Raw genomic sequence first — 24,352 nt, forward strand, 5'->3', positions numbered from 1 at the left:
CCGACGGCGCCCTCTGGCGGCCAGAGCTGGCACCGTCTAGCGGACGCGGATGTGCGGAAACCCACTAAAATACAAGTGGATTCTTCCGGAACGCAGGGAGATGCGATGGCAAGAAGGAGGGAGACCCAGTAGAAGGAGGAGCCCCTTTAAAAAGGTTACAGGGAGAGTCGGGGCAATGGTGGTCAGAGGGAGAAGAGGAATGAGATGTTTTTAAAGGTCGCAACCGAGGTGCCCTTTCCAGAGGACGCCATGAAGAAGACGGTCACTCTGGGTAGGGCCCCTCTTGAAGATGCCCGAGAACTCGGGACGGTGGTGCCCTGTGAGGGAAGCCCACCACACCTGCACGCTCCTCTCCCGGCGGAGGATGCCCCTAGCGCCGGTTGCTCCCCGCCGGTCGGCCCGGGCGGGGGACCCACTGCTGATTGGCTGCGCCGCCGGGCGGAAGTGATGCTACTGTCTCTAGTTCCTCAGGCTCCCGGGAATCCGCGGCGGCAGGAGCTGCGACCCGACCGGTGAGTTGGGAACTCGGTGGGGGCGGGGCATTGGATGTTCGGGTGGCCGAGAACTGGGGGAACTGCTGTCCGAGGATGAGGAAACTGCACAGAGTGCTTCTTTAGTCCTGGCGTGGGAGAGCGCAGGGACACGGGGCACCGGCGTCTGGGATTCCAGTGCAGTATGGGTCCCTCTACGGAGAGGAGCACATTGCACGGGGCAATCGAGGCCGGAAAGGGAGAAATCAATGAAACTGACTCCTGTACGCAGCCTGGTTTCTAGGAACAGGGTGTAGAGGGTGAGAGGAGGACAGTCTCTTGGGAGCAGAATCTTGGACTCTAGGCTGTCTATATTGTTCCTCTTCTTCCTTGGCACCTAGGAGCTATAAAGATGTACGTAGCAGTTGAGTGAGGTTGAGATCTGCTTTCACAGGGTATTTAAGGTTCCATTCCAGGAAGTCTGGGGGTGGGGGCTAGAGAACTGCTCTTTCAAAGGGATGGAAGGAAGTGGTGGTCTGGTTTCTCTTACGGAAGTCTATGGCATCTACTGGGACTTAAGGAGCCTGCCTAAATGGGTCACTATCTGGCTAACAAGATTTGTTTTACTTAATAAGTTATGCACACTGGCAGTGTCATCTGAATATCTTGGGACAATCGAGGCTGTTGGAGGGCAAGGAGGAATTTGAGAGGGAATATGCCAGAGAACATAAAAGGAAATGAGAGAAGGAGATGTGGAATGCAGAATATTGGAAGGAAATGTTAGGCGGCATAAATTCCTTTCAACCTTTCCAAAGAGATTTTGGTAAAACACTCATTTTTCTGTAATGTTTTTAGTCAAATCCGTTTGAGTGTGTGAGCCACCAATAGGTACACACATGTCATGCCACCCATTCACTTGTTTCTAGCTCCATGATTGCCCACCAGTTAGCTGTAATTTGGCCCTTCTATCTAACCATGGGTGGCAGTCCCAGGTTTGGAGCCAACCTGCTAAGCTAGTAACTAAGGGTAGCCCTTTAGTGCTGCTTTCCTGTCATTTCTTCTCTCTCAGTTGCCTTTTGGTTTCGTTTGCATTCTCAGGTTTATGCCTTTTGGTTTCGTTTGCATTCTCAGGTCTTCCCCATTTCCCTTTCCTCCTGCCTCCTCCTACTTCCCCTGACATCCAGAAATCAGGAAGTTAGCTACCATCTGGACTTCTAGGAAGCAGTACTACCTACTTTTTCAAGAGGGGTTTTTGATTACAGTTCAAGCCCTCTTCTTGGCTTCTAAGGAAAAAAAGAAAGGAGGGTGGTATGGTGGTTAGGACAAGAAGTAGAGTTTCTGGGTTTTGTACTGATTTGGCCTTACTGTACCAGTTCTGTTCAATCTATGACCTATTTGAGGTCCCTGGAAATGATTCTTGATGATTGGCCAGGTTTTTTTTGGTTACAGGTCCTGGAGTTCATGGCTAGCCTCTGTTTGCTCCACTGGGTTTGGGAGGACATCGTTTCTTCTTTCTTGGGGTCCACACGTCTGCAGTCTGTGCTCAGAGTCAGCAGAACTCACAGTGAAAATCATGTCCTTTTCTCCATTTGCACAAAATGAGTGTAAGGTGGTTAGCCGAACCAGGAGCTCAATCTCACATAGAGCTAGGTGGGAATGGGGCCCTACCGGGGGGAGTTAGTCCTAAGAACAACTAGACTGAAGTCAGCTGGGGAATGATTTTTGTCCCCTCTAAAGAAGGAAAAAGGATCTCTTCTAAAGAACAGTCATGATTCTGCCAGCAATTTGTGGGAGTGTTAGACTTTTGAGCCCTCTTCATGGCAACAATGGGAGAGAGCAGCATGGTGCCTGTTAGCAACTGGACGTGCTACATGATTATCTAGCGAGATGGAGATTGGCCCATCATGCGATGGAGGTGTCCACTGGGGTTAGTACTGGCCCACACTCCACGTGGGGGCCTATATTTGTTGGTCAGGAATAAGCATGAACAAAAATTTTAAAGGAGTGGATTGGGAGTTTCCAGTTATACATTGATGGCTCAGTCTCCTTCTCAGATTACTGCAGTTATCAACTCTTTTATCTTTCATGTCTTTTCTCTCTGTCTACAGCTTACTGCTCTGATGCCGAAGGGGAGGCAGAAAGTGCCACACTTGGATGCCCCCCTGGGCCTGCCCACCTGCCTCTGGCTGGAATTAGCTGGGCTCTTCTTACTGGTTCCCTGGGTCATGGGCCTGGCAGGGACAGGTGGGCCTGGGGCCCAAGGTCCAAGGGGGCTAAGCTGGGCTGTGCATCTGGACAGCCCAGAAGGCAAGAGGGAGGAAGAGACTCTGGAGCAGCAAGCAGATGCCTTGGCCCAGGCAGCAGGGCTGGTAAATGCCGGACGCATTGGGCAGCTCCAGGGGCACTACCTCTTCGTCCAGCCAGCTGGGCACCGGCAGGTAGAGGCCGTCCGGCAGCAGGCAGAGGCCGTATTAGCCGGGCATGAAGCTGTGCGCTGGCATTCAGAGCAGAAGCTACTAAAGCGAGCCAAGCGCAGTGTCCACTTCAATGACCCCAAGTACCCACAGCAGTGGCACCTGGTAAGTCCGGCCCTGTAGTTTTCAGCTTCAGATGGATAGATTCTGAGTATCCACTTCTTTAATAGGCTTTTGGCTATATTACTTTTCAGTTGTCCTCATCCTTTTCCTGAGGAGAGATTTCTGTAGACTTCTGTGGCATTCTTCCTCGTGATCCACCTTTCCTGTGTTCACTTCTAAAGAGCTAGTGGGCTGCAGCGGTTAAGACGTGGGTGCTGGGGCTAGGCTGCCTGGGCTCAGATTGTAGCTTTGCCACCTAATAGTGTGTGCTTTGGGGCAAGCTGCTTAACCTCTCTGTGCTTCAGTTTCCTTCTCTGTGAAATGGCGATTGTAATGGTACCTACCTTGTAGAGGTAGTTAGGACACATTAATTTACATATGTGTGCCCAAAACATGGTAAACTCTATAAGTGTTAACTACTAACATTATATTGTGTAATGTTAATATAATATATATTAGATGGTATAATAATTTTATCATCCATCTTTCACCCTAGTCACCATTTCATCTTTATTGCCCATGAATGCTGCCAAGCTTTCCTGGACACCTTGGTCCACAACCTCTGTCTGGCTCTTTGATGGCTACCAAGAGTGAAAGGGACTGCTAGCTATAACTTGTATCTCTGTGGGCTATGCTATGTGTCATTGGATTCCTAAGGCTTTGAAACAGTTCCTCACCCTGTTTGTCCTATAGAAGAACCAGCGGAGCCCCGGCAGGGACATCAATGTGACAGGCGTATGGGAACGCAATGTAACTGGGCGAGGGGTGACTGTGGTGGTAGTTGATGATGGAGTGGAACACACCATCCAGGACATTGCACCCAACTATGTGAGTGGCCCCAGAACTACCCCTCCCACCCCCGTGTCTTACCTCCTTCAGGCTTATTATCCCTTTTCTTAGAGGTCACTGGGCCAAACCAAAGGGCCTGGGAGGTGGAATGGTGTTTTTCATCTTCTTCCCCAACCAGCTTTCCACACTGGCAGTTAAGACACAGGGAGTAGCTTTACCCTCAGCAGGGGAGAGGATCCCCAGGGATACTTTCTGGTTCCTATCTTCACTCCCTGGTGGAGAGTAAGAAGTGGCCCCTGTAGGCAACTTCCCTGTCCATGCAAGTTCTGAGCACATTCCTCTCTCAGAAGCCTGGCCTTTGACCCTAAACCCTTTTTATCCCAGGTTTCCCAAGTCATGGAGTAGTCTCTTGGGTACATTTCTATAACAGACAAGAGAAAAGTTTGCTGAGAGCTGTAGCACGTCTCAGTTTTCCTCCAATGTGTCCTGTCCTCATATCTTGTAATCTGTGTGGTTTGCAGAGAGAGATGGTTCTGCTGCCCTGGTTCAGAGCCCCTGACTCACAGTTTCCCTCTCTCTCTCAGCTCCAAGACCTGACCTCTTATAACCAGTGAGTGACCACCTGTTGCCCCTCACCCAATGTTTCAGAGCCCTGAGGGCAGCTACGACCTCAACTCCAATGACCCTGACCCTATGCCCCACCCGGATGTGGAGAATGGCAACCACCATGGCACACGATGTGCGGGAGAGATTGCTGCAGTGCCCAACAACAGCTTCTGTGCAGTGGGAGTGGCCTATGGGAGCCGCATAGCAGGTACCTTCCAGTCTAAACTCGGTAGGTTTCTCCTGTGATGGCGGTCTTCATTCCCTGCCCCCATCCCCTGAATTCCGAACTGTCTTTATCCTACCCTCAACACGAACACAGCATAGAACAAAGGGTAAGCTCATAATAGCTGTCTGTGGGACAAATCAGTCCATTGATTTTTTTTCAGTGCAGTGGTGTTTCAGACATACTTTTAGCAGAAACCCCGCCATATAAAACAGATAAAGGTGAGAATGCTCTGATGTAGGAAAGAGGCCCCAAGCCCCACCTGCTCAGTCTCTCCTTCCCTTTTTCCGATCTTGGTTATGCCTATCTGTGATGCCTTCTTGATTTATCTGTGTTGTCTTTATTTTCGGTTTGCCAAATGCCTTCTCATCTGCCCTTCCTCCTTGACCCTACATGTCTGTGGAGATGTCTCTCCCGTCTCCCAGCTCTCCATTTTTTCAAGAGAACTGAGCAGCCCTGGCCTCCACTGAGGGTTGTTCTAGGACTCCTTCACTTCTCAGTCTTCAAGGCAGAAGGTGAGAAGAATAAATGAGGAAGCCCTCACCATGATTCCTCATAAATGCTTAGAACCCACCAACTGAATAGATTGGCTGTATTCCTCTTACACTCCAGCAGAGGGCAGTAGCCCTCTCTGTAAATGAGGCTACAGAAGCAGCCAAAAACCTTCAGGGCTCCAGTCCCTTCTGAAAGCTCCAGTGGTCCCTACGGAGTCACCAGGATGTCACCCACTTTAGAGGGTGAAATTAGGCATCCATGGGAGTAGTTAATGGTAATGAGTACCATTTATTGAGTACCTTCTATGTATCAAGCACCACAATGCTGTTTTACTTGATTAAAGATGCAAATAAGAAGGCAAACTTGGTTATCTACATTTCAGCCTGTGCCTCTTCCCACCAGACCCAATTGATCCTTAAAGTCTAAGATTTAGCATTACATTAAAAAATATTTCTGGCAGGTACATATGCCTGGTATAAAAAACAGGAGCACTTAGAAAGAAAGTAAGTCTCCACGTGAGGTTCTTCACCACCCAGTTTCTCATCTAGGAGATGAGCATTACTGAGGAGCTAATGTGGCCTTTACCACCTAGGTATCCGGTTACTAGATGGACCCCTCACAGACAGCATGGAGGCTGTGGCATTCAACAAGCACTATCAGATCAATGACATCTACAGTTGCAGGTGAGGCAGAGCCAGGAACAGGTGATAGGGTAAGAGGCTCAGGCACCTGGGATGAATTCTCCAACAAAAGAACAACAGAATGAGCTGACGCAGACAGGTCCCAGCCTAAAATCCTTGCCCTCATTTCTCTAGATCTCCAGCCAAAGGGTTCTCAGTCTTTAAGCCTGGTGTCACCCCAGTAATCAGGTTGTCACATGAGGAGTACTCCAGCCTGCCCCATGTTTATTTGTTTAATAAACTCATAAGACTCCTGGGAGAAAGTGGGCTTTCCTCTCCAACTACAGCTAAGCTAAACACCCAGCATCAGTCCTCTCTACCCTGTACACATAAATGCACCTGCCACTTCAGGTTATGGTTATGGCAGGAGAGTGGGGTGGGATTAAAGAGGAACTAAGATTAGGCTGCCTCCATTGCACTGATGACACCTGTTCTTCCCCGTAACCAGTACCTCCCTTAAATCCATGACAACACCACAATGTACATTTCCTCTTAGACAAAGAATAGAGAACTCCTTAGACCTAAGCACTTACACAGATTGAATACTTCCTTTGTGGGCGCTTCTCCATCAAGCCTAGTGATAGATCCCTGATCAAGAGAAGATGGCCCCCTGTTCCTCTCTACAACTGTGTCCTGATCCTGCTCCCTGGGACCTGAGAAAGGATTTTTAGGAGGAGCAGGTTGAAGTAGTCCTAAATTGGGAAAGTTTCCAAAGAAAAGAACTTTAGCACGTACTTCTGTTTTCCACTTTGGAGTGGGCCTGGACCTTTGACCCCTATGCCCCTTAATGCTCCTATATGGGAACCCTTGGGAGGAGAATAAGAGCCCAGGCAGAGGGGTGGCTAGCTGAGACTGTGGGGCCTGGATGGGCAGCTATGCCTGGCTCTGGCTCTTCCCTCTGGGTATTTCTCAACAGCTGGGGACCGGATGATGATGGGAAGACGGTAGATGGCCCCCATCAGCTTGGAAAGGTAACTATGAATTGCATGAAGATTTTAGCAGACACAAGACACCCTCCTCATTCAGTTCCTAGAAGAATACTACAAGTTGCTCCCTCTCCTACCCCACTCCCATTTGCAGTGTCAGTCTTGTGCCATCTAGCCTCGCCACCTCCTTTTAGGAAGAGCACTCCTAACTGGGAGGTGGGGGATGGGGCACAAATTCTGAGAGAGAGAAATGAAACAGTGCTCTGAAATCATTTCCATTTGATTTTGTGCTTGGCTTCCCATTTCTGGCCCCACCCCTCTGATAAGCAGAGTGCATCCATCAGACAGTTGCTCAGCTTAAAACAGCTTCCTGGTGACTGGCGTGGAAGGTAGAGGTCTTTCTGTGAGTTTCTCAGCTGATCCCTTGGTGTTTTTCTCTTCAGGCTGCCTTGCAACATGGGGTGATCGCCGGCCGCCAGGGCTTTGGGAGCATCTTTGTGGTAGCCAGTGGCAATGGGGGCCAGCACAACGACAACTGCAACTACGACGGCTACACCAATTCTATCTACACAGTCACCATAGGTAGCGACCTTGAGGTTCCTAGTGTGTGAGCGCACACGCATACACGCGCGTGCGTGCGAGAGATAGAGAGACTGACTCACTGGTGAGGAGACTGTATCTTGGTATGTGTGTCACTCAGTGACAAGGGGACTTTATCTTATTGTGTGTGTGTCACTCAGTGTGAGCACAATCTTCTCTTCAGGCTCAGATAGGAGGGACTAGCCCTGCTCTCAGAGGACCTCAGGACTTCCTTAGAAGTCACCATGTCCTGGGAACATTTTCAAGCCAGCATATGGACGTACCCCACCCCACCTCTACCTGCTACAACTGGTTAGGCCTGTGCTCCAGCCCCTCTTCCCTTGAGCCACTTGCCTTCTGCTTGAAGCCTTCCCTGAACCCCCTCCCCTTAACTAGCCTAAATTAAATGCCCTTTACCTGTGCTCCCTACCATAGCATTTGCTATCCCAGTTCTATTTATTTACTTACTCAACTTTCTCTCTGACAATAGACTCCTTGAGCTCAGTACTGGCCTTTACCATATGGCCCTAGTGGCACGCACAGTACGTGACTCACAGTAAATAATTAATAAATGCTGAGGAACATTAATGTCTGAGTGGATAGAAGTAGAATGCCCCTAGTTTTACCCTGAAGCGAGCCTATTGAAAGAATGGTGTTAGGGCACAGCACAGAATACCCTCTGCCACTTGAGATTGCCTGTTTGGGTAAGGAGTGCGGGCAGTCTGAGGCACTTGGGCCACTGAAATCATTTTTTAAGCTCAGGACAGCCCCTCAGCTGATAACTCAAAATAACTTTGATATTCTCAGACCCTGATCTCAGCTCTCGTGTCCCAAACTCTGTCCCTAGGTGCTGTAGATGAAGAGGGACGGATGCCTTCCTATGCAGAGGAATGTGCCTCCATGCTGGCAGTCACCTTCAGTGGCGGCGACAAGATGCTCCGGAGTATTGTGAGTGCCTCCCCAGGCCCTCCACTCCTGGCCCTGCCCACAATACTTCTCTCTTTCTTTTTGTTCTCTGCCTCCCTGTCCTGTCACTGAGGTTCCTCTTCCCTAGCAGAGCTGTATCTCTAAGGGTGTTCCACTGCTGGAAGAACAGAGCTGAGGACTCTAAATAAACCTATGAAAATGGTTTTGATTTCAAAATGTTAACTTGCAAATTTATATATTGTTAGAGGAACTATTAAGTGTCACATTGATTAAAGAACTTCTTGGAAATATCTTCCTTTGGTAGAATTTGGGCTTTGGCTAATTTCTGTGGGATTAAAAAAATCATCATCGCATTGCTGTTCAGCCCTTACGTAAGTACTATGAGTTCTGGTCATGTTCATTATCAGGAGTAAAGCTCATGGTTGTCTTTATAGGATGGGTGGGATAAGGAATCAGAGGAATGTCTCTGTCGGCCCAAGAGACAGCTCTTTCCTTGGAGCTAGAATTGGGGCCATCACAAACATGAGGTTAGATCAAAGGAATGGAGCTCCTCAAGCTATGGGAACCTTGTAAAGAATTCAGGGTCCAGTGCCCACACCCAGCTGGCTCAGCTCCATCCCAGCAGCTTCAAGCCAGGTTTCTGGGCCATCACTGAAGAGGTACCTGCCTGGGTCCCCGCTGCTCATAGTCATGTAATATGGAGATGCGGCTCCAGGCAGGAGCCGGGCTAGAGCCAGGTGGCGTCCGATTTCTTCAGTGGCTGGGTTTAGGAGGTCTCTCTGGGACCATTGGGAATTAGGCTGCTTTGTCTCCTACTGTATCAAATTCATTTTCCAAAACTGAAATTTTGTTTTGCCAGTAAATGACTTCTGGTCAACACAGTGTTCCAAGGCTCTGTGCCAGTTGATCCCTAGCCTCCGACCCCCACCCCAGGGAGAAGAGAAAAGAGAGTGGATTAAAGTAAAAAGCAAGACAGGCTTTGCTCAGTAGGCGAGGGTCGGGTACAGAGGGCACTTTCCCCACCACCCCTGCCAGGCTATGCTGGGCTAGGAGGAAGAGCGGAAACATACAGTACTCCACACACCCTGCCAGAACTCTCAGGAACCTGCCCATCCTGGCCCCACCCGGGGACCATCAGGGCGCCCCAGTTGTCAGTTTTGCTTTGAGGGACCTAGCTTTTTTCCTAACTCAACTCTTCTTGCCCCTACTACCACCTTTCATCGGAACTGTAACTTGTCCAGAAATGGAAAGTTTTATTTTGCCAAGTTCCCATCTTTGGGATGTCTTTGTCTTGAAAACCTCCTGTTTCCAGTTTCTGATCAGTGATCAGCTCGGCAGAGGGCAGGGAATGGAAGCACATGCCGCCCACTATTTGGCTGCCAGGGGCACTTCCCTGGACTTCGCCGTGGCTGCATGGGGATCCTGCCACCATCGGCAAGTTCACAGGCCTCACGGCTACACACTAAACTATCATTGTGAGGCCGTTTCCTTAACAGGAAAAAATCAGTCTGTTCCCTGGCACAGACCAGGCTTCCCACTCTCATTGAGACTACAACTTAGAGAGTTTTTTTCCCTTCTGGGAGTACACAGAGTCTGAAAATTGTATCTGTTGGCAGCTACTATAACAGCTAGGAGGGAAGCTGTGAGTACAGTGAAGAAAGGGCAGCCTTGGCAGAAGTTAGGACCCTGGTATCTCACCCAGAAGAGAAGTTTGGAAGAAAAAAAGTTCGCCGGTCTTAACACTGGCACCATGTGCTACATCTAAAGTGCCACATCGAGGAGCAGATTTGGGCAGGGCCCTCCTCAGCCAAAACCTTTGTAACGCCAGAGTTGACTAGAGCATGAAAAGAAACCGATGCCAGACAGATGCCATCTCTCCCCCACAGGCAGCTTCCTCTTTCCTACCCCCACTTTCAGCTCGCACTCAGAGCCACAGATAGAGAAGGGGGGACTCATAGAAACCGCACTGAGGTACCAGGCCCAGAACAGTGAGGCAGCTCATGCTGTCGATTATCCCAGGCCAGGGCGGGCAGGCAGTGTAGACAATAAACCCAGTGTAGACACTAAACCCACGGGGTGGGCAAGGGGACAGTTCTCTCTTGCTGGGAACACTCTTTGTCTGCACTGATGTCACTCCAGCTCCTTATCGCTGAGCTGCCAAGTTGGATTTCCTTGAATGGTGCCGTCACCGTTGTCCCAGCTCCAGCTCCCTAGCCACTTCCCCTGTCTAGCATGGTTTCAGGGTCTGGAGCATTGGGAGTGGAGGTTAGGGTGGAGAATTTGGGAATGGGTGATTAGAGCAATGGGAACCAGGAAACCGTCCTCTGCATATAGGCCTCTCCCATTCCTCCTGTGGCTTCCTGGAGCCACAAAGGGATTAGCTGAGAGGGCCCTGTCTGAATCCTTCCCCCATAACCAGACTCTCATGAGTAACTCTTTAATTTGTATTCTTCTTTCTCAGCAATCCAAAAATTCTCTTGTGAGGCTTTGAAGGATTCAGGATCTCCCTTGTCCTGACTGGCTAGTGGGCCTTTCTCTGGTCAAGGATTCAGCTCTCACAAAGGAAGGGCCCAACTGGGAGGCTTATTCTGAGGACCAGTGTGTACCCCACCCTCCACAGCACATTCTCTAACCCAGTCCCCCTCCTCTCTGTTCCACTTCCCAGGTGACCACTGACTGGGACCTTCAGAAGGGCACAGGCTGCACTGAAGGCCACACAGGGACCTCAGCTGCAGCCCCTCTGGCAGCTGGCATGATAGCCCTCATGCTGCAGGTACGGCCCTGCCTCACGTGGCGTGACATCCAGCACATCATTGTCTTCACAGCCACCCAGGTGAGATCTTCGCAGGCAGACAGATGATCTGGCCCAGCCCTCCCCAGAGTTCTGATTCCAAGAGATATCAGGAGGCTTCAGTCTCTAAATGTCCCAGACATTAGGTGCCAAAGCGCTTTCAGTGTTGCATGTGTTTAGGATGGGTGGGGACCCCATCAAGACCACAGACCTCAACTCATTTGTACCTTCTCTGCTGATGCCGTTTTACCTGCAAAGGAGGGCTCTAGTTGGGCTCCCTCTCTTTGGAGCCTCTGACTCGTGCACGGTTCCCTGTCTAGAAGCAGTCCATTGGGGTGGTGACATCATGGTGCTTTGACCTTTTGTCCCAGCTTTCCTTGGGGAATCCATTCCCAGTGGCCTTAGTGGGAGAGTCTGGATTGGATCAGCCAGCAGGATGAGCAGGGAAGCCAGAGGTGGGTTGTCGAGATTACTTTGGAAGTCCAAGAGACTAAATGGGACTTCTGTCCTCTCAGTACAAGGATCGCCGTGCGGATTGGATTACCAACGAGGCAGGCTTCAGCCACAGCCACCAGCATGGATTTGGCCTGCTCAATGCTTGGAGACTCGTTAATGCAGCCAAGGTGAACAGGTGTTGACAGGGCAGGGAACCCCGTATGGGACCAAGGTCTAAATGCCTAAGCCATTGCTTGGCATGTTATAAGTGTTTAGTAAATGTTCATTCATTCATTTACCCTCATCCCAACTGATACCCATTTCACAAATGAAGAAACAGACCCATCACTATAATTGAAGTTTCAAAACAATTTGTAAAGAGTAAATGGGACCTGAGTAGTGCTTGGGACTCTCAGAGTGCTCTGGTTCTCATCTTCCACCCGGGACACAGCCATTTCCTTCGGCTCTTTGATTCGGTGCCATAAGGAGCACTCCAGGGTGTCAGCCGGAGCCTCAGGAGTAGAAAGTAAGGTAATGAGGAAAGGAAAAATAGAGCTGGGCTCTAAAGATCAAGTTGATGAGAGAGAGAACGAGAACGTGAGTGTGAGTGTGTGTGTGTGTGTGTGTGTGTGTGTGTGTGTGTGTGTTCAGTCTTGTTTGTTCATCTACCATCCCCCCACTTTCCTTTGACAGATCTGGACATCTGTTCCATACTTAGCTTCCTACGTCAGCCCCATGTTAAAAGAGAACAAGGCTATCCCTCTGTCCCCTAGCTCACTGGAGGTCCTGTGGAATGGTAAGTAGTCAGCAGAAAGGGGGTTAATCTTGAGCTTGAGGTTTGGGGCGGGGTGATGGGGAAATCATCCTCCCTGAGTCCTACCCCCTTCCCTGAGGAGCTGAGCTCCAGCCAGACCTGTGGAGTTTTCTTTGACCATTTTAGGACATGTTGCTGCTTCTGAGTTGGCTGGGCCCCTGGCTGCTTAAACAAGACCTTTCTCCCAAGTCGCTAGTAGTGGAAAGGAGCTGCCTAGCAACTGATTAGAAAGGCTAATGAGGGGAGTGGGATTGGGACTCAGGGAGCCTAGGCAAGAGTTGAAAGATGTTCCTTTGACTTCCATGCCGAGAACTTGCCAGACAATTCTCTTCATCCCAGTGGTCTTTGGATGAAGTAAAGGAGTTGGGAATGTCTTCCTTTGATTCTCAGCTTTGTCTAATACAGAGAGAGTCACTTGGGGTCGGTTGGGGTGGAACAGAGGAGAATGCATGTCTCTTTAGACTGCAGTTGCCAGTCTGTCACTGCCTCCATTACACCCGGGGTCACTGGGGTTGTCTGAGGTTTGTAAGTCAGAGATTTGGTTTTGTGTTGAGCAGAAGTTGAGCCCCTCGCCAGAGAAGAGGGAAGCCGGACTGAGAAATTTGTGCTAGAGGATCATCTGTCTGCAGATTTTCTAGAGTTCCCACGTGAGGGTTTCCCTACCTCCAACTCGTTGGGGAATTTTTCCCCCTCAAGAAATTTTGACAGTTATTTGCTATTTTTTATGAAAATTGAAACATGTCATATTTTGTGCCTCTCATAGGAAGTGATCAAACCAGAACAGTGATAAGAGGAAGGATGGCCAAAGAAGGGAGCTCAGAAAGGAGGGTCAGGGGCAGCTTCCCTTGGGTAGAGGTGTCGCTGGGAAGAGTCCGTTGTCTCACTGGGCACCATGTCCAGTGCTTGCCCATTTGCCCTCTACATGGAAGGAAATCCATGGGCACAGTTCACTGCGTTTTCCGTAAAAGGAATGCTTTCTCAGAAAGGGCATGAAGCATCAGCCAAGGCAGACAAGTGCAGGAGCAGTCCCAGGAATGCAGATCAGTCGGAAACCCCTGGCTTTGTCTTGGAAACTCCTGTATCTTGGAGATAGTGTGCTTTTTAACTTTTACCTCCCACCCAGGACTGCTTCCTGTCATTTAAGGAACAGAGTAACCCACAGTCACATCTGTCAGATCAGAGTTTGACTTAGGAGAGGGTTAGGGTCCTTTCCAGCTTTGTTATCCTCCGCTTCCCGCCAACCAGGGATATTGCCCCAGCATGTCTGACAAACTTCTCTAGGAATGGAGGCATCTGGCAACTGCTTGTTTGTCACTAGGAAGCACAAGAAAGGATAAATTGTCCTGGGCAGAGACTGGGAGGTGGACTGGTGGAGAGAAGAGGATGAAACTAAGAGAGGTAGAAACTCCAGGAGTTTTGCTAGTGGAGCCTGTTATCAGTTTGGAGGGTGGCAAGCAGGACTGTGCTACAATTTCCGAGCTCAGCAAAGGTGCCTTCCCCTCTGTTAGGACTCACTTAACACTGAGTGGAAAGAACAGAAGGTATGTTTGTGTGCTTGGAGGTTGAAGGAAGTATGTGCAGTTATAGGCTGGAAATTGAACTTTTTGGAAGGTGGAGGGAGCTGAGCATGGCCGAGATAGAAGAGGTGAAATACCACTAAGACTATAGATCATTCGTGTCCAATAGAAATTTCTACAGAGGTGGAGATGTTCTCTACCTGTGCTGCTGAGTTCAGTGGCTACTGGCCACCTGAGGCTATTGAACACTTGAAATGTAGCCAGTGTGACTGAGGAACTAAAACTTCATTTTATTATAATTAAATTTAAATAGCCACGTGTGGCTAGTGGCTATCATATTGCGCAGTGCAGCTTGAGAGCAAAACAGGTTTTTATTTCTCCCTATTGGCAGGAAATGGGGAAAATATTAGGGCCCCTCAGTTCCTTTAAATCTGACTCTGGGTCTGAACTCTCTACCAGAGGGTATGAGGGAGAGTGGGGTTTAGGAGGATTGTCTAAAACACAGGAAAATCTGTGTGTATTTATAGAAGGTTCCTGAACACTGCTTGTACTTATCCTTTTATCCTAATCTGCAGTCTGAGAATGTGGCTAACACTCTGTCTAGGCATTTAACCTGTTATCTTTCAAATAAATTATCCAAAGCAATCGCTTGCTTTTATCACACTCTCTCTGGACCACCAAAGCCTAACTTCATTATCAAGGTACCTCTCCTGGTCACACCCAGGAGCTGGGTCAGAGGTCATCTTTCGACCCTATAAACGAGGCCATTGTAGCAGCCCCTTTCCTTCTCCAGCATCCGTGGGTTCCTTGCCCCATAGCCTCCTCTACTCCTCTGCCCAAGGCACGTGCTGTCTGTTTCCTCGTCCCCATGCTCCCAGGCGTGAGCACCTTCTGTACTCGTTCCAGGCTCTTGGTCCTCCCGCGACATTTTCTTACTTAACAGTGCAGCTGGTTTTAGAGCTTCAGCTACCACTTCTCCCGTACAAATGATTCCTAGATTGAAATCTTATTCTGACCCTTTACCAGAGAGGACAGAGATTGTCATAGCTTCCCCAAGATTATGGGCAGATAAAGCCCTAGGATCTTCTGACAAGAGGGTAAGAGTTGAAAAAGACTCCACCTTACCAAAAGCCAAATAATAATAAGATGATGATCATCAAGTAGGACTTGAGTGCTGCTTCTGTGTCAAGCACTTTTCTAAGTATTAACTCATTTAGTTCTAGTAAAATAATTCTAGTGTTCTCACATGCGTGGCCACCCAGTCCCTATATAGACCAATAAGAAAATACATGTAGCATGCCACTGTGTATACATGCTAACCCAGACAAGTACTCACAGGGCCCTTTTTGGATCCTATAACATTCTGTAATGTTCTATGTCATTGACTTTCTGTAAGCTCCTTCTCTGCTATATTAATGCTCTCCTCTAACTGTGCTATGAATATTTTCCTTGATTTGCTATTAAATATTCCACTGATAGATATTTAACATATACAAAATTATAGATTTCATTACCACCTCTCAAAAACCAGCTTGCTCTCCAAGTGTCTTCCATTTTTGTCAGTGCTATTACCATTCCTGAGGCTTCAAAACTTGAAATGGGGTTTTCAATCCCTCTGTATCCCTTGCCCCTCCCCAGATCTTTCCCTATCTTTTCCCCTGCAATTTAGTCTTTTATTTATTTCCCTGAAGTGTCTCTTAATTGATTCATTCATTTATTCTACAAATATGTGACCCCTGCCTTGTCCCAGCACCGCATTCGGTTGCGGGGAGTCAGAGGTAAGGCATGATTCTGCCCTTAGAGAGCTCACTATCTGGCAGGGAAAACAGCCCAGCCTGCAGGTAGAGTGCGGTATTATAAGCACTGCAGTCGAGATGACATAGGTGTCAGAGGAGAGATGCCTCCTGCCACTAGGGAAGACAGAGGAGGGTTCTCCAAGAAACTGGTGACTGACCTGAGTTTCACCATATGAGCTAGCTAGGAGAAGAGGTGAAAATGGGACATCCAGGCAGCGGGGGCAGTATGTGCACAGTCAATGCAATCTTCAGGGAGCTGCGAGTCACGTGATATGGCTGGAGCATGGGGTATGAGGGGCAGAGGAAGATCTGAAATTGCAGGCGGCAGGGCCAGAAAACCGTGTGTGCCATGGTAAGGAGTTTGGACTTTGTCTTGAAGTCTGTGGGGAACCCTCCAGATAAATTGTCACCAGTTGATATTAGCAGTAAGTGAGAAGGAGAGCAGTCAAAGAGATTCCCAAGGCCTTATTGTTTAGAGATACATACTAAATCTTTATCGATGAAATGTTGTGACGCCTGGGGATTCCATTTAAAGAATCTGGGAAGGGGAAAAAGTAGGGATCATTGATGAAACAAGATTGGCCATATATTGATCATTATTAAAGTTAGGTGTTGGGCACATCTGTTCTGCTTTTATATATGTCTGAAATTTCCTACACTAAAAGTTTATATGCAAATGTATATATAAATATACTTATGTAGATAAGTATTATATATTTTTTTTCATATATAAAGAGATTTCTAAGTTTTTTTAGCTTGGGCAACTGGTTAGATGGTGATGCCATCAAATGAGATTAAGAACCCAGGAGGAAAAATAGATTTGGGCAAGGGCTACAGAGTGTGAAAAACTGAGGAGGAGAATTTTGGTTCTGCCATGTTTTAGGCTTCTGTGCATTATCTAAACATTATATCCAGGAAGCAGTTGAATAAATAAGTTTGAAGGTCTAGACTGAAAGTAATAATTTGGGAGTCATCAGCATAAAAATGGAAGTAAAAAGGTCTGAGAAAGAATGAGTTCACAAGGTTTGGTGGGTAGATAAAGAATAAAAGAGGACCCAGGACACAACCAACGTTAAAGCAGTGGCCAGAAGAAAAGAGCCTCTGAAGGAAATGACTGAGAAGAGATGGCCTTATCAAAGAGGCCATTGGTGACCTTGAGAAGAACTGTTTCAATGTATTCATAGGGGGCAAAAGCTAACTTGCAGTTGGTTGAATAGTTCATGGGGACAGGAGATTTCTGGTTAAAGATGGCAAATTGAACACGTGCTTTTATCTCTGCTTTCTCCCAAAACCTCACCAAAGTAAGAATAAAGGAATAAAAATGGTATAAGCATAAGGACAAAGTGAATGAGAGAGGAGACCACAGCAAATGAGAGATTTCATCACATTTTTGGAAGATAGAAATGAATGGAGAAGTGAGCAGGGCTAAGAAAATTGCGTAGCAAATACCTGCAAGGGCGATACTAAGAAACAAGCCCATTCACGCCACAGAATCCCAAAGACTCAGGACTTGGAGGCCCCGTGTTCTCCAGAGGACAGAGACGAGGTATGAGACTAAAAACAGGGATCAATTAAGAGGTAAACTCCCAAAGACCTTCTCCCATCCTTAGTAGCCAGGAGATAGCCCCTTCCTTATCCGGGCAGGAGTTGGGAAGTTTATTTTCCAGAGTCAGGGACCCCTGGAACAGCAGAAAGTGAGAGACAGTGTACTGAGAGAGAGGGACCCTCTCTACCAAGCAGCCGCTCAGATCCCAAGGCACCGGCAGCCAAGAGGTTGGAAGATTCCTCCTTGGAGAAATGTAAGGATCCCTCATTGAAAGACTTAGAGATACTGATATGTGGGAAACAGCCCTGTCCCAGTCCAGTTACCTTTAGGGAAGCCCACCAGTTGAAAAGCTCCACCCCATAGTTAGAGCTTCCAACTGGCTTTCAAAGATAATAGGGACCACTGGCCATTTGAAAATATCCTCCAAATACCTCCCAAATTCTGAGGAAAATTATTTTCAGTTGGTAAAACCCAGCCTAACTAATAATCATATGGGATGGTAGAATAAGGATGTTTTCAGACACACACACACATTTGTCTGAAAACTGCTAGAAGATGGTTTCCTCTGCAGTGAAGGGGAAACCAAGAAAAGGAAAGGAGGAAAGAAAAGGGAGGGAGGGAAGTGGAGTAGTGAGAAGGGAGAGAAGGGGAAGAGAGAGGAAGCAAAGCCCAAGTGAGAGGTCAAGGAAGGTCCCAACCCAAGAGCAGTGCAGCAGAGAGGAATGGCACAGAAGGCTCCAGGGAGAGGCTCTCCAGTAGGACAGTGGCATTGAGGGGGAGCCCCTGACTTGTTTGTTTGTTTGTAAAATTGTATTCAGAGAAGTTAGGTGGCTCTTTTGTGGAGTTTGGGAAGAAATAGTGATAGGGGCATGAATTCAAGTAAACGAAGCAACGGGACAATTAACTCCAGAGGGGAAAATCAAATTCAAGAAATGAAATATAATCATTGTACACTACTTGGCTAAATTCCACATATTTATAATGCCATTGTACGGTAAATAAAACATCAATCTAACGAAAAATTGTGATATAATTTGAGAAGGCAGAGGAGAGGGCCAAGTGGGGAGAAGGTATGGGTGTGATATTAAATCCTTATCTGCTATAACCGAAAATCAATAAATAATCTGTAAAATTGATAAATCATGAAATAGCTACCCATACATGCTTATTACTTAGAAACATGAAGGTAGATCCCAGAAGAAAACAACTAAAAGTAGTAAGTGTTGGTTTGTGGGGAGCAGATGACAAAGATTGTTTGGAACGGGGTAAGGAACTGCTCCTTTATATTATAAGCACTCCAGAAACAGTTTACTTTTAAAACCACGTACACTATAATTTTCTGATAGGAAAAAACAATGTTAAGAATGGATGGGAGGGTAAGAGGTAGAGATAGTGAATACAGGCATCGTTTTCAAGAAGTTTAACAGTAAAAAAAAAGGAGTAATACACTTATATAATCTTTTTATTTACCGGGTACTGTTCTAAACACTTTATGTACATTAACTAATTTATCAATTCTATGAAGTAGGTCCTGTTACTACCCCCATTTTACAGCTAAGGAAACTAATGCAATTCTCACAGCTAGTAAATGGCAGAGCTGGGATTTGAACCCAGGCTGAATGGCTCTAGAGTCCAAATTGCTAACACTAGGCAGAAAGAAGTGAGTTGAGAAAGGGTTTGTTTTTGTTTTTCATTTGTAATAGGAAAGACATAAGCGGGAAGATCCAGCCAAGAAAGGGGATAATTGGGCTGATCCAGTTTGGGGCTTTTGCCAGATAGTTACTGTGAAAGGAAAAGAAAGCAAAGGGAGCTGGAGATGTGAATAAGAGAGTGCTGAAGAAATGAGCTGTGGGATCCTAGCCGGGTAAGAAAGAGAAGGCCGATGGATAAAGGGGTCGGGAAGGGAGTGAGGAAGGTAGAAGGACAGGAAGTCGCTCTCAGAGAAGGGAGGGTATTGGCTTTGAAGAGTAGGCAGATCGAATTAAAGAAAATTAATCTCTCCTGTCACCAGTTTCTTTTTTCCTACTCCAATTCATTCCACCCGGAGCTGTTAAGAGTAACCTTCTTTAAGCACTTAAAAAACAAAACAGACAAACAAACAAAACACAATAAACTTCATCCTTGTTCAATAATCTGTAATAGCTCTTGGTCGCTTATGTAAAATAAATTTCCTTTTTACGTCAGATGGGTAATGTGCCGATGTTGTAACGAGGTTTAAAGGAGGCACATCTCACACAAGAGTGTGAACACCCAGTCATCACACTTATGAACTACAAAAGGATCTAAAATAAGTTTTTAAAGCCCTTCTCATCCCTGCCCCAACTTTCAGTACTTCTCTGAGCTTCTTCGTCTGTAAAATAGTTACTGCTCTCTGCCTTGCCTGTTGGAATGAATTAATAGAAGAAAAGGTGCTTTAGAAAGAATTATTTCTTGTTGCAACCTGATTTCTTAATATTCCCTAGTTGAATCTTCTACTTTGGTCGTTTATATTTTTTTAAACTTTTTCTTTTGAAGTAATTGTAGATTCGCAGGATGTTGCCAAGAAATGTTCGGGGAAGTTCCCGGTACCCTTCTCCTGATGTTAATGTCTTAAACAATTATAGTACAATACTGAAACCATGAAAATGACATTAGTACAATCCAGAGAGCTTATTCGGATTTCACCAGACATGCACTCATATTTGTTTGTGTGTGTGGCCCTGTGCAGTTTTACCACATGTGTAGCCTTGTGTAACCACTGCCACAACCAAGATCCAGAACAGTACCATCCCCACAAGACTACTTTGTGTCACCCCTTTTTGGACACACCTATCGCTAAAGCCCGGCAACCACTGATCTGTCTCCATCTCTCTAGTTATGTTATTCATGAGTATTACATAAATGAAATCACGTACTACGTATTCTTTTGATTTTGTTTTTTTCATTCAGAATAATTTCCTTGAAGTTTATCCACTTCAGTAGGTTTTTTTAATTCTGTATTCCCTTCAATATGAAACTTGTTTGTTTCCACCTCTGCCATTGTACATGCCATTTTCCCTTCTAGAATACCCTCTACCAGCCCTCTCTGCCAATCTGCATTCATTTCTCTCTTCAGAGTGTCTAACTGCTATGTGCCTAAACCTATCTGACTCATCTCTGTTCTAGTATCAGTTACGTATACCTCACGCCATATCATTTTCCACTTGCAGGTAGAAGGCAGAGACCATGTCCAACTTATCTTTATATTTCCAGCACCTAGTACAGTGCCTGAAATGTAGGAGGTACTCAGTAAATTATTTTTTGGATGAATGAATGGTTGAAGTTGCTCCATTTGGTTCTTATATTGTGTTTTCAGTATGTGCTGTCTTCCCAACTAGACTCTACACAAGATTATAAACTCTTTCAAAGCAGCCACTGCATTTACTTACTCATGTACACGAGGCCCCAGTCAGGGTTGCCATGGGTATTCGTATGTGCCTTCAATAAGCATGTGCCTTTGTGTATGTTGGGGTGAAGTAAGAGCGTAAGTGTTTATGGGGCTGGTTTCCCAGCTGCCCAGCCTGACTTCCTACAGTCAGCAGGATGGACCTGGAGATGTCGGGGCTGAAGACCCTGGAGCATGTGGCAGTGACAGTCTCTATCACTCACCCGCGACGTGGCAGCTTGGAGCTGAAACTCTTTTGCCCCAGTGGCATGATGTCCCTTATCGGCGCCCCCCGCAGCATGGACTCGTACGTATACCTGCCTATACCTTCTGAACTCTTTGCCGCAAGGGCCTTTTCGAGGAAGAGATACCGACAAAGTGGACGCTGGCACTGTCCTAAGTTACCAAGACTGACCTTGGCAGCTGAAAGCCATTCGTTACATGTTTTGTGCACGTGCTTACAATGTGCTAAGCATGATGCTTTACATATATTTTCTCTAATTTTTATAAGAACCATGCAGAGTAGACTTTGCGACCTCCTAATGAGGAAACAAGTCACAGAGCTAGTAAGTCCCTGAGAAAGTAACACTAAACCTAGATCTGTCTGACTCCCAGCCTGTGCTTGTTCCACATTTGCTTTTTCCATTACAACACATTGACACAAGTCCCTCATCCCATGAGATCCCAGGTGCAAGGGACAGCATGTGAGGACTCTTCATGGCACCCTCCCTAATAGCTATAGCTCAGACAACGACTGCTACATTTTCATGGCTACTATAGTAAGAAAGGGATGTTTCTTGGCAAAAGGGTCAGTTGCCTGCTCCAGGCCTTCCAGGTTTTCTGTTCTGTTCTTTCCCCCAGGGATCCAAATGGCTTCAATGATTGGACCTTCTCCACTGTGCGATGCTGGGGGGAAAGAGCGAGAGGGACTTACAGACTCGTTGTCAGGGATGTAGGTGAGCCTGCCTGTCCTTCCATCAGGGCCCTGACTTTCTGCCTTTTGTGATTGTCGTCTGGTCCCTCTAGATCTCAGAGTCCCCACGGAAATTGCCCCATGTAGAATACATAGAGTTGCCATTGGACCGACGAGGAAGATACCAAGAAGTATGCTCATCCAAAAAAGGGGCTTTAATATCTAACATTATTCATTTATACTACCTCTCATATTCCCTGGAGAAGTGACTGATCCATTTTTCCTCAGGAAAGCAACAAACCTTCCTTGTTGAAACCGCATTTCAAGTCTTTTCACATGTAACTATCCTTTGGCCAGCCCCGGTAGTCAGGGAAGGGCAGGACTAATTTCCACCATTATTTTGGAAAAATTGAGGCCCACCCAGAAGTTTGAAGTGACTTGCATAATAATGTCATGCGGTATTTTAGTGAGGAGACTGGAAATTGAACTCAACCCTTCCAGTTAGGTATTCACTAGACCAGTGGTTTTCAGACCTTTCTTTCATTTAGTAGGACTTCTTTTTTCCAAGCATAATTTCAGTTGAAACCCCAAAATGATAAAGAGGTAAAGGCAAAACAACTCTGCTTCGGAGTACCACCCTTCAACCTCCCCTTCCCATCCCTGAGGGCACCCCATGAGACACATCTGCAGAACCCTGGGGTCAGTGGGACACAGACAACTGCAGCAGACCATGTGGTGGGCGGGAAGGGCCTCTGCTGTTTTCATGGCCAGCGGGGTGTGGCTCACTTGCTGCCCTAGGAAATGAGACTTTCCAGGCTGGCGTTCTCCGGCAATGGCAGCTGACCCTATATGGCTCTGTGTGGAGTCCGGTAGACATCAGGGACAGACAAAGGTAGGTATAGACACATGGCAGAGGGAAGGCAACTCTTGGGAATTGGAGAAAGAGGCCACTCAGGAAGTTCCACCTCCCTGGGAACCCACAGCACATCCCTCCTCTTTTTGCCACGGGGCTTCCCTCTTCAGTTATAAGGTGGGAGGATGGGTGAGGGCAGGTGACATCAGCAGGGCATCCCTGTCTCTTTTCTTCACAGACTATTAGAAGGTGCCATGAGTGGAAAATACCTGCATGATGGCTTCACTCTGCCCTGCCCTCCTGGGTTGAAAATTCCTGAGGAAGATGGTTACACCATCACCCCTAACACCCTCAAGGTAGTAGGGTCACGACTCACACTAAAGGCAGGCAGGAAGGTCCTGGGAAAGTTGGTCCCCAGTTGGTCCCCAGAGAAAGGAGGTGGGAAGACCAGGGCCGCCCCTCTGCTAGTTAACTCTCAGAGGGCATTCCTTGTGTATGTGGGTGAGTGGTTTGGGGTGGGAAAGGCAGTCTCTAGTAGAGAAACTTTCTGAGCTCATTGTTCTGGGCTGAGAAAGGCTGTGGGCTTTGGGAAACTGTCCCTAACTTAGGTGGTGGACTTTCCCCGCAGACCCTGCTGCTGGTCGGCTGTTTTACCATCTTATGGACAGTATACTACATGCTGGAAGTATACTTGAACCAGAAGAATGTGGCCTCTCACCCGGTTTGTAGGAGTGGACCCTGCCACTGGCCCCAACGAAGCCGAAAAGCCAGGGAAGAGGGGACAGAACTAGAATCAGTGCCACTTTGTAACAGCAAGGATCCAGATGGAGTGGAGACAGAGAGTGAAGGCCATTCTGCCACCTCTGGTCTCTTTGTCCCAGACCTGCTGGATCAAGGGGACTGGAGCCTGTCCCAGAACAGGAGTGCCCTGGACTGCCCTCGTCAGCACATACCCCCAGACCTGCTGCAGGGGAAGGAGGAGATTTGCTGACCCAGGGCCTAACAGACTCAACATGGAGTAGGCTCCTCCTTCCCCAAATTGGGGAAGCTCTGAAAGCTGCTCCGAAGTCCTGGGAGCTCTCAGGAGAAGGTCGTCCTGATACTTCCAGCTGGAGTCCGGAGTCTATGCTCAGGGAGGGCCGGGGCTTTCTTAAGGTACAACTGGCAGAGGAATGGTGCTGGAGAGCAGTGTGGCAGCAGCCACAGGATCTTCCTCAAACCGAACAGGAGATTTTGCCGAGGTCTTGGACAAGAGCTTGTCCCCCGTTCCCCATTGGGCAGGCCTCCATCCTCATTTCTCCTGGGCAAGTCATTGGTATAGGTCATAGGGACCCTCACCCATGCATGGATGAGAAGGTACCCACCATGGCCAGAAGAGCATCTCAGCAGAAATATCACTGGGGTCACTTGGGAAAAGGGCTCAGGGATGGATTCTGGGAAGAGCCCCTGGACATGCACATCCTGCTAGTGACCCAGGAACCCAGAAACAGCGGGCTTTTCCTCTCTCCCTTGCCTTCCTACCTAAGACTTGGACCTTGGACATTCTGGTATGGCAATCAGCTCTCAGCCCAGCACACTTGCCCTGAAAGCAGCTGCCTGATCAGAAGCCAACCATGAACACACCCCTGACTCCTTCACCATCACCCCCACCCTTCATCCCGAAGGACCGGTACAGTGCTCCTGGCAAAGCTGGGAATGGGCACAGCACCTAGGGCTGTGCTGCTTCACTAGGGGAGTCTATTCAGGACTGTGACGGGTATCAGCCACTGCTGCCCCAACCCTGCTACCATCCTGTCTTCCTCTGCAAAGTGAACACTTAAGGCTTGGTTTTCTCTTCACAGCAACATTTTGTTGAATTTTTTTCTGCACAGCTTTTCCAGAATAAAAACCTTCCACACAATTCTGCCATTCCGCATCTCCTTTCCTCTGCCTCCCCAGAGCTAATGCAAGTTGCCAAGTAGTTCCTCCTTCCTGTCAGTCCCCCAGAGATTCACTTTCTTCCACTGCCTGGTT

General features: G+C 47.7%; 1 protein-coding gene and 1 non-coding gene across 7 annotated transcripts; one reads left to right on the forward strand and one right to left on the reverse strand.

The window, feature by feature from the left end:
* The first annotated feature begins 365 nt into the window (after positions 1-365).
* PCSK7 (proprotein convertase subtilisin/kexin type 7) lies at positions 366-24,239 on the forward strand. Of its 6 annotated transcripts, none has more exons than XM_011383167.2 (17): positions 366-512; positions 1,920-2,079; positions 2,579-3,049; positions 3,740-3,874; positions 4,484-4,670; positions 5,752-5,842; positions 6,756-6,810; positions 7,209-7,347; positions 8,192-8,292; positions 10,937-11,104; positions 11,578-11,685; positions 12,191-12,293; positions 20,724-20,880; positions 21,435-21,529; positions 22,285-22,378; positions 22,578-22,695; positions 22,968-24,239. In XM_011383167.2, exons 1-17 carry the CDS (start codon positions 448-450, stop codon positions 23,328-23,330), a joined length of 2,610 nt encoding a protein of 869 aa, XP_011381469.2. In that variant the 5' UTR covers positions 366-447; the 3' UTR covers positions 23,331-24,239. The 6 variants fall into 6 exon arrangements, with proteins under 6 accessions (XP_011381469.2, XP_011381470.2, XP_011381472.1 ...); XM_011383168.2 differs by having other exon boundaries at positions 374-512; positions 4,484-4,649; positions 22,968-23,330; XM_011383170.2 differs by lacking the exon at positions 1,920-2,079 and having other exon boundaries at positions 376-512.
* LOC111732933 lies at positions 19,349-19,452 on the reverse strand. Its single transcript, XR_002777762.1, has one exon. It is a non-coding gene; the product is annotated as a small nucleolar RNA U13 (small nucleolar RNA).
* Positions 24,240-24,352: the final 113 nt, after the last annotated feature.

The sequence above is a fragment of the Pteropus vampyrus genome, unplaced genomic scaffold, assembly GCF_000151845.1.
Source record: "Pteropus vampyrus isolate Shadow unplaced genomic scaffold, Pvam_2.0 Scaffold505, whole genome shotgun sequence".
Taxonomy (NCBI): Eukaryota; Metazoa; Chordata; class Mammalia; order Chiroptera; family Pteropodidae; genus Pteropus; species Pteropus vampyrus.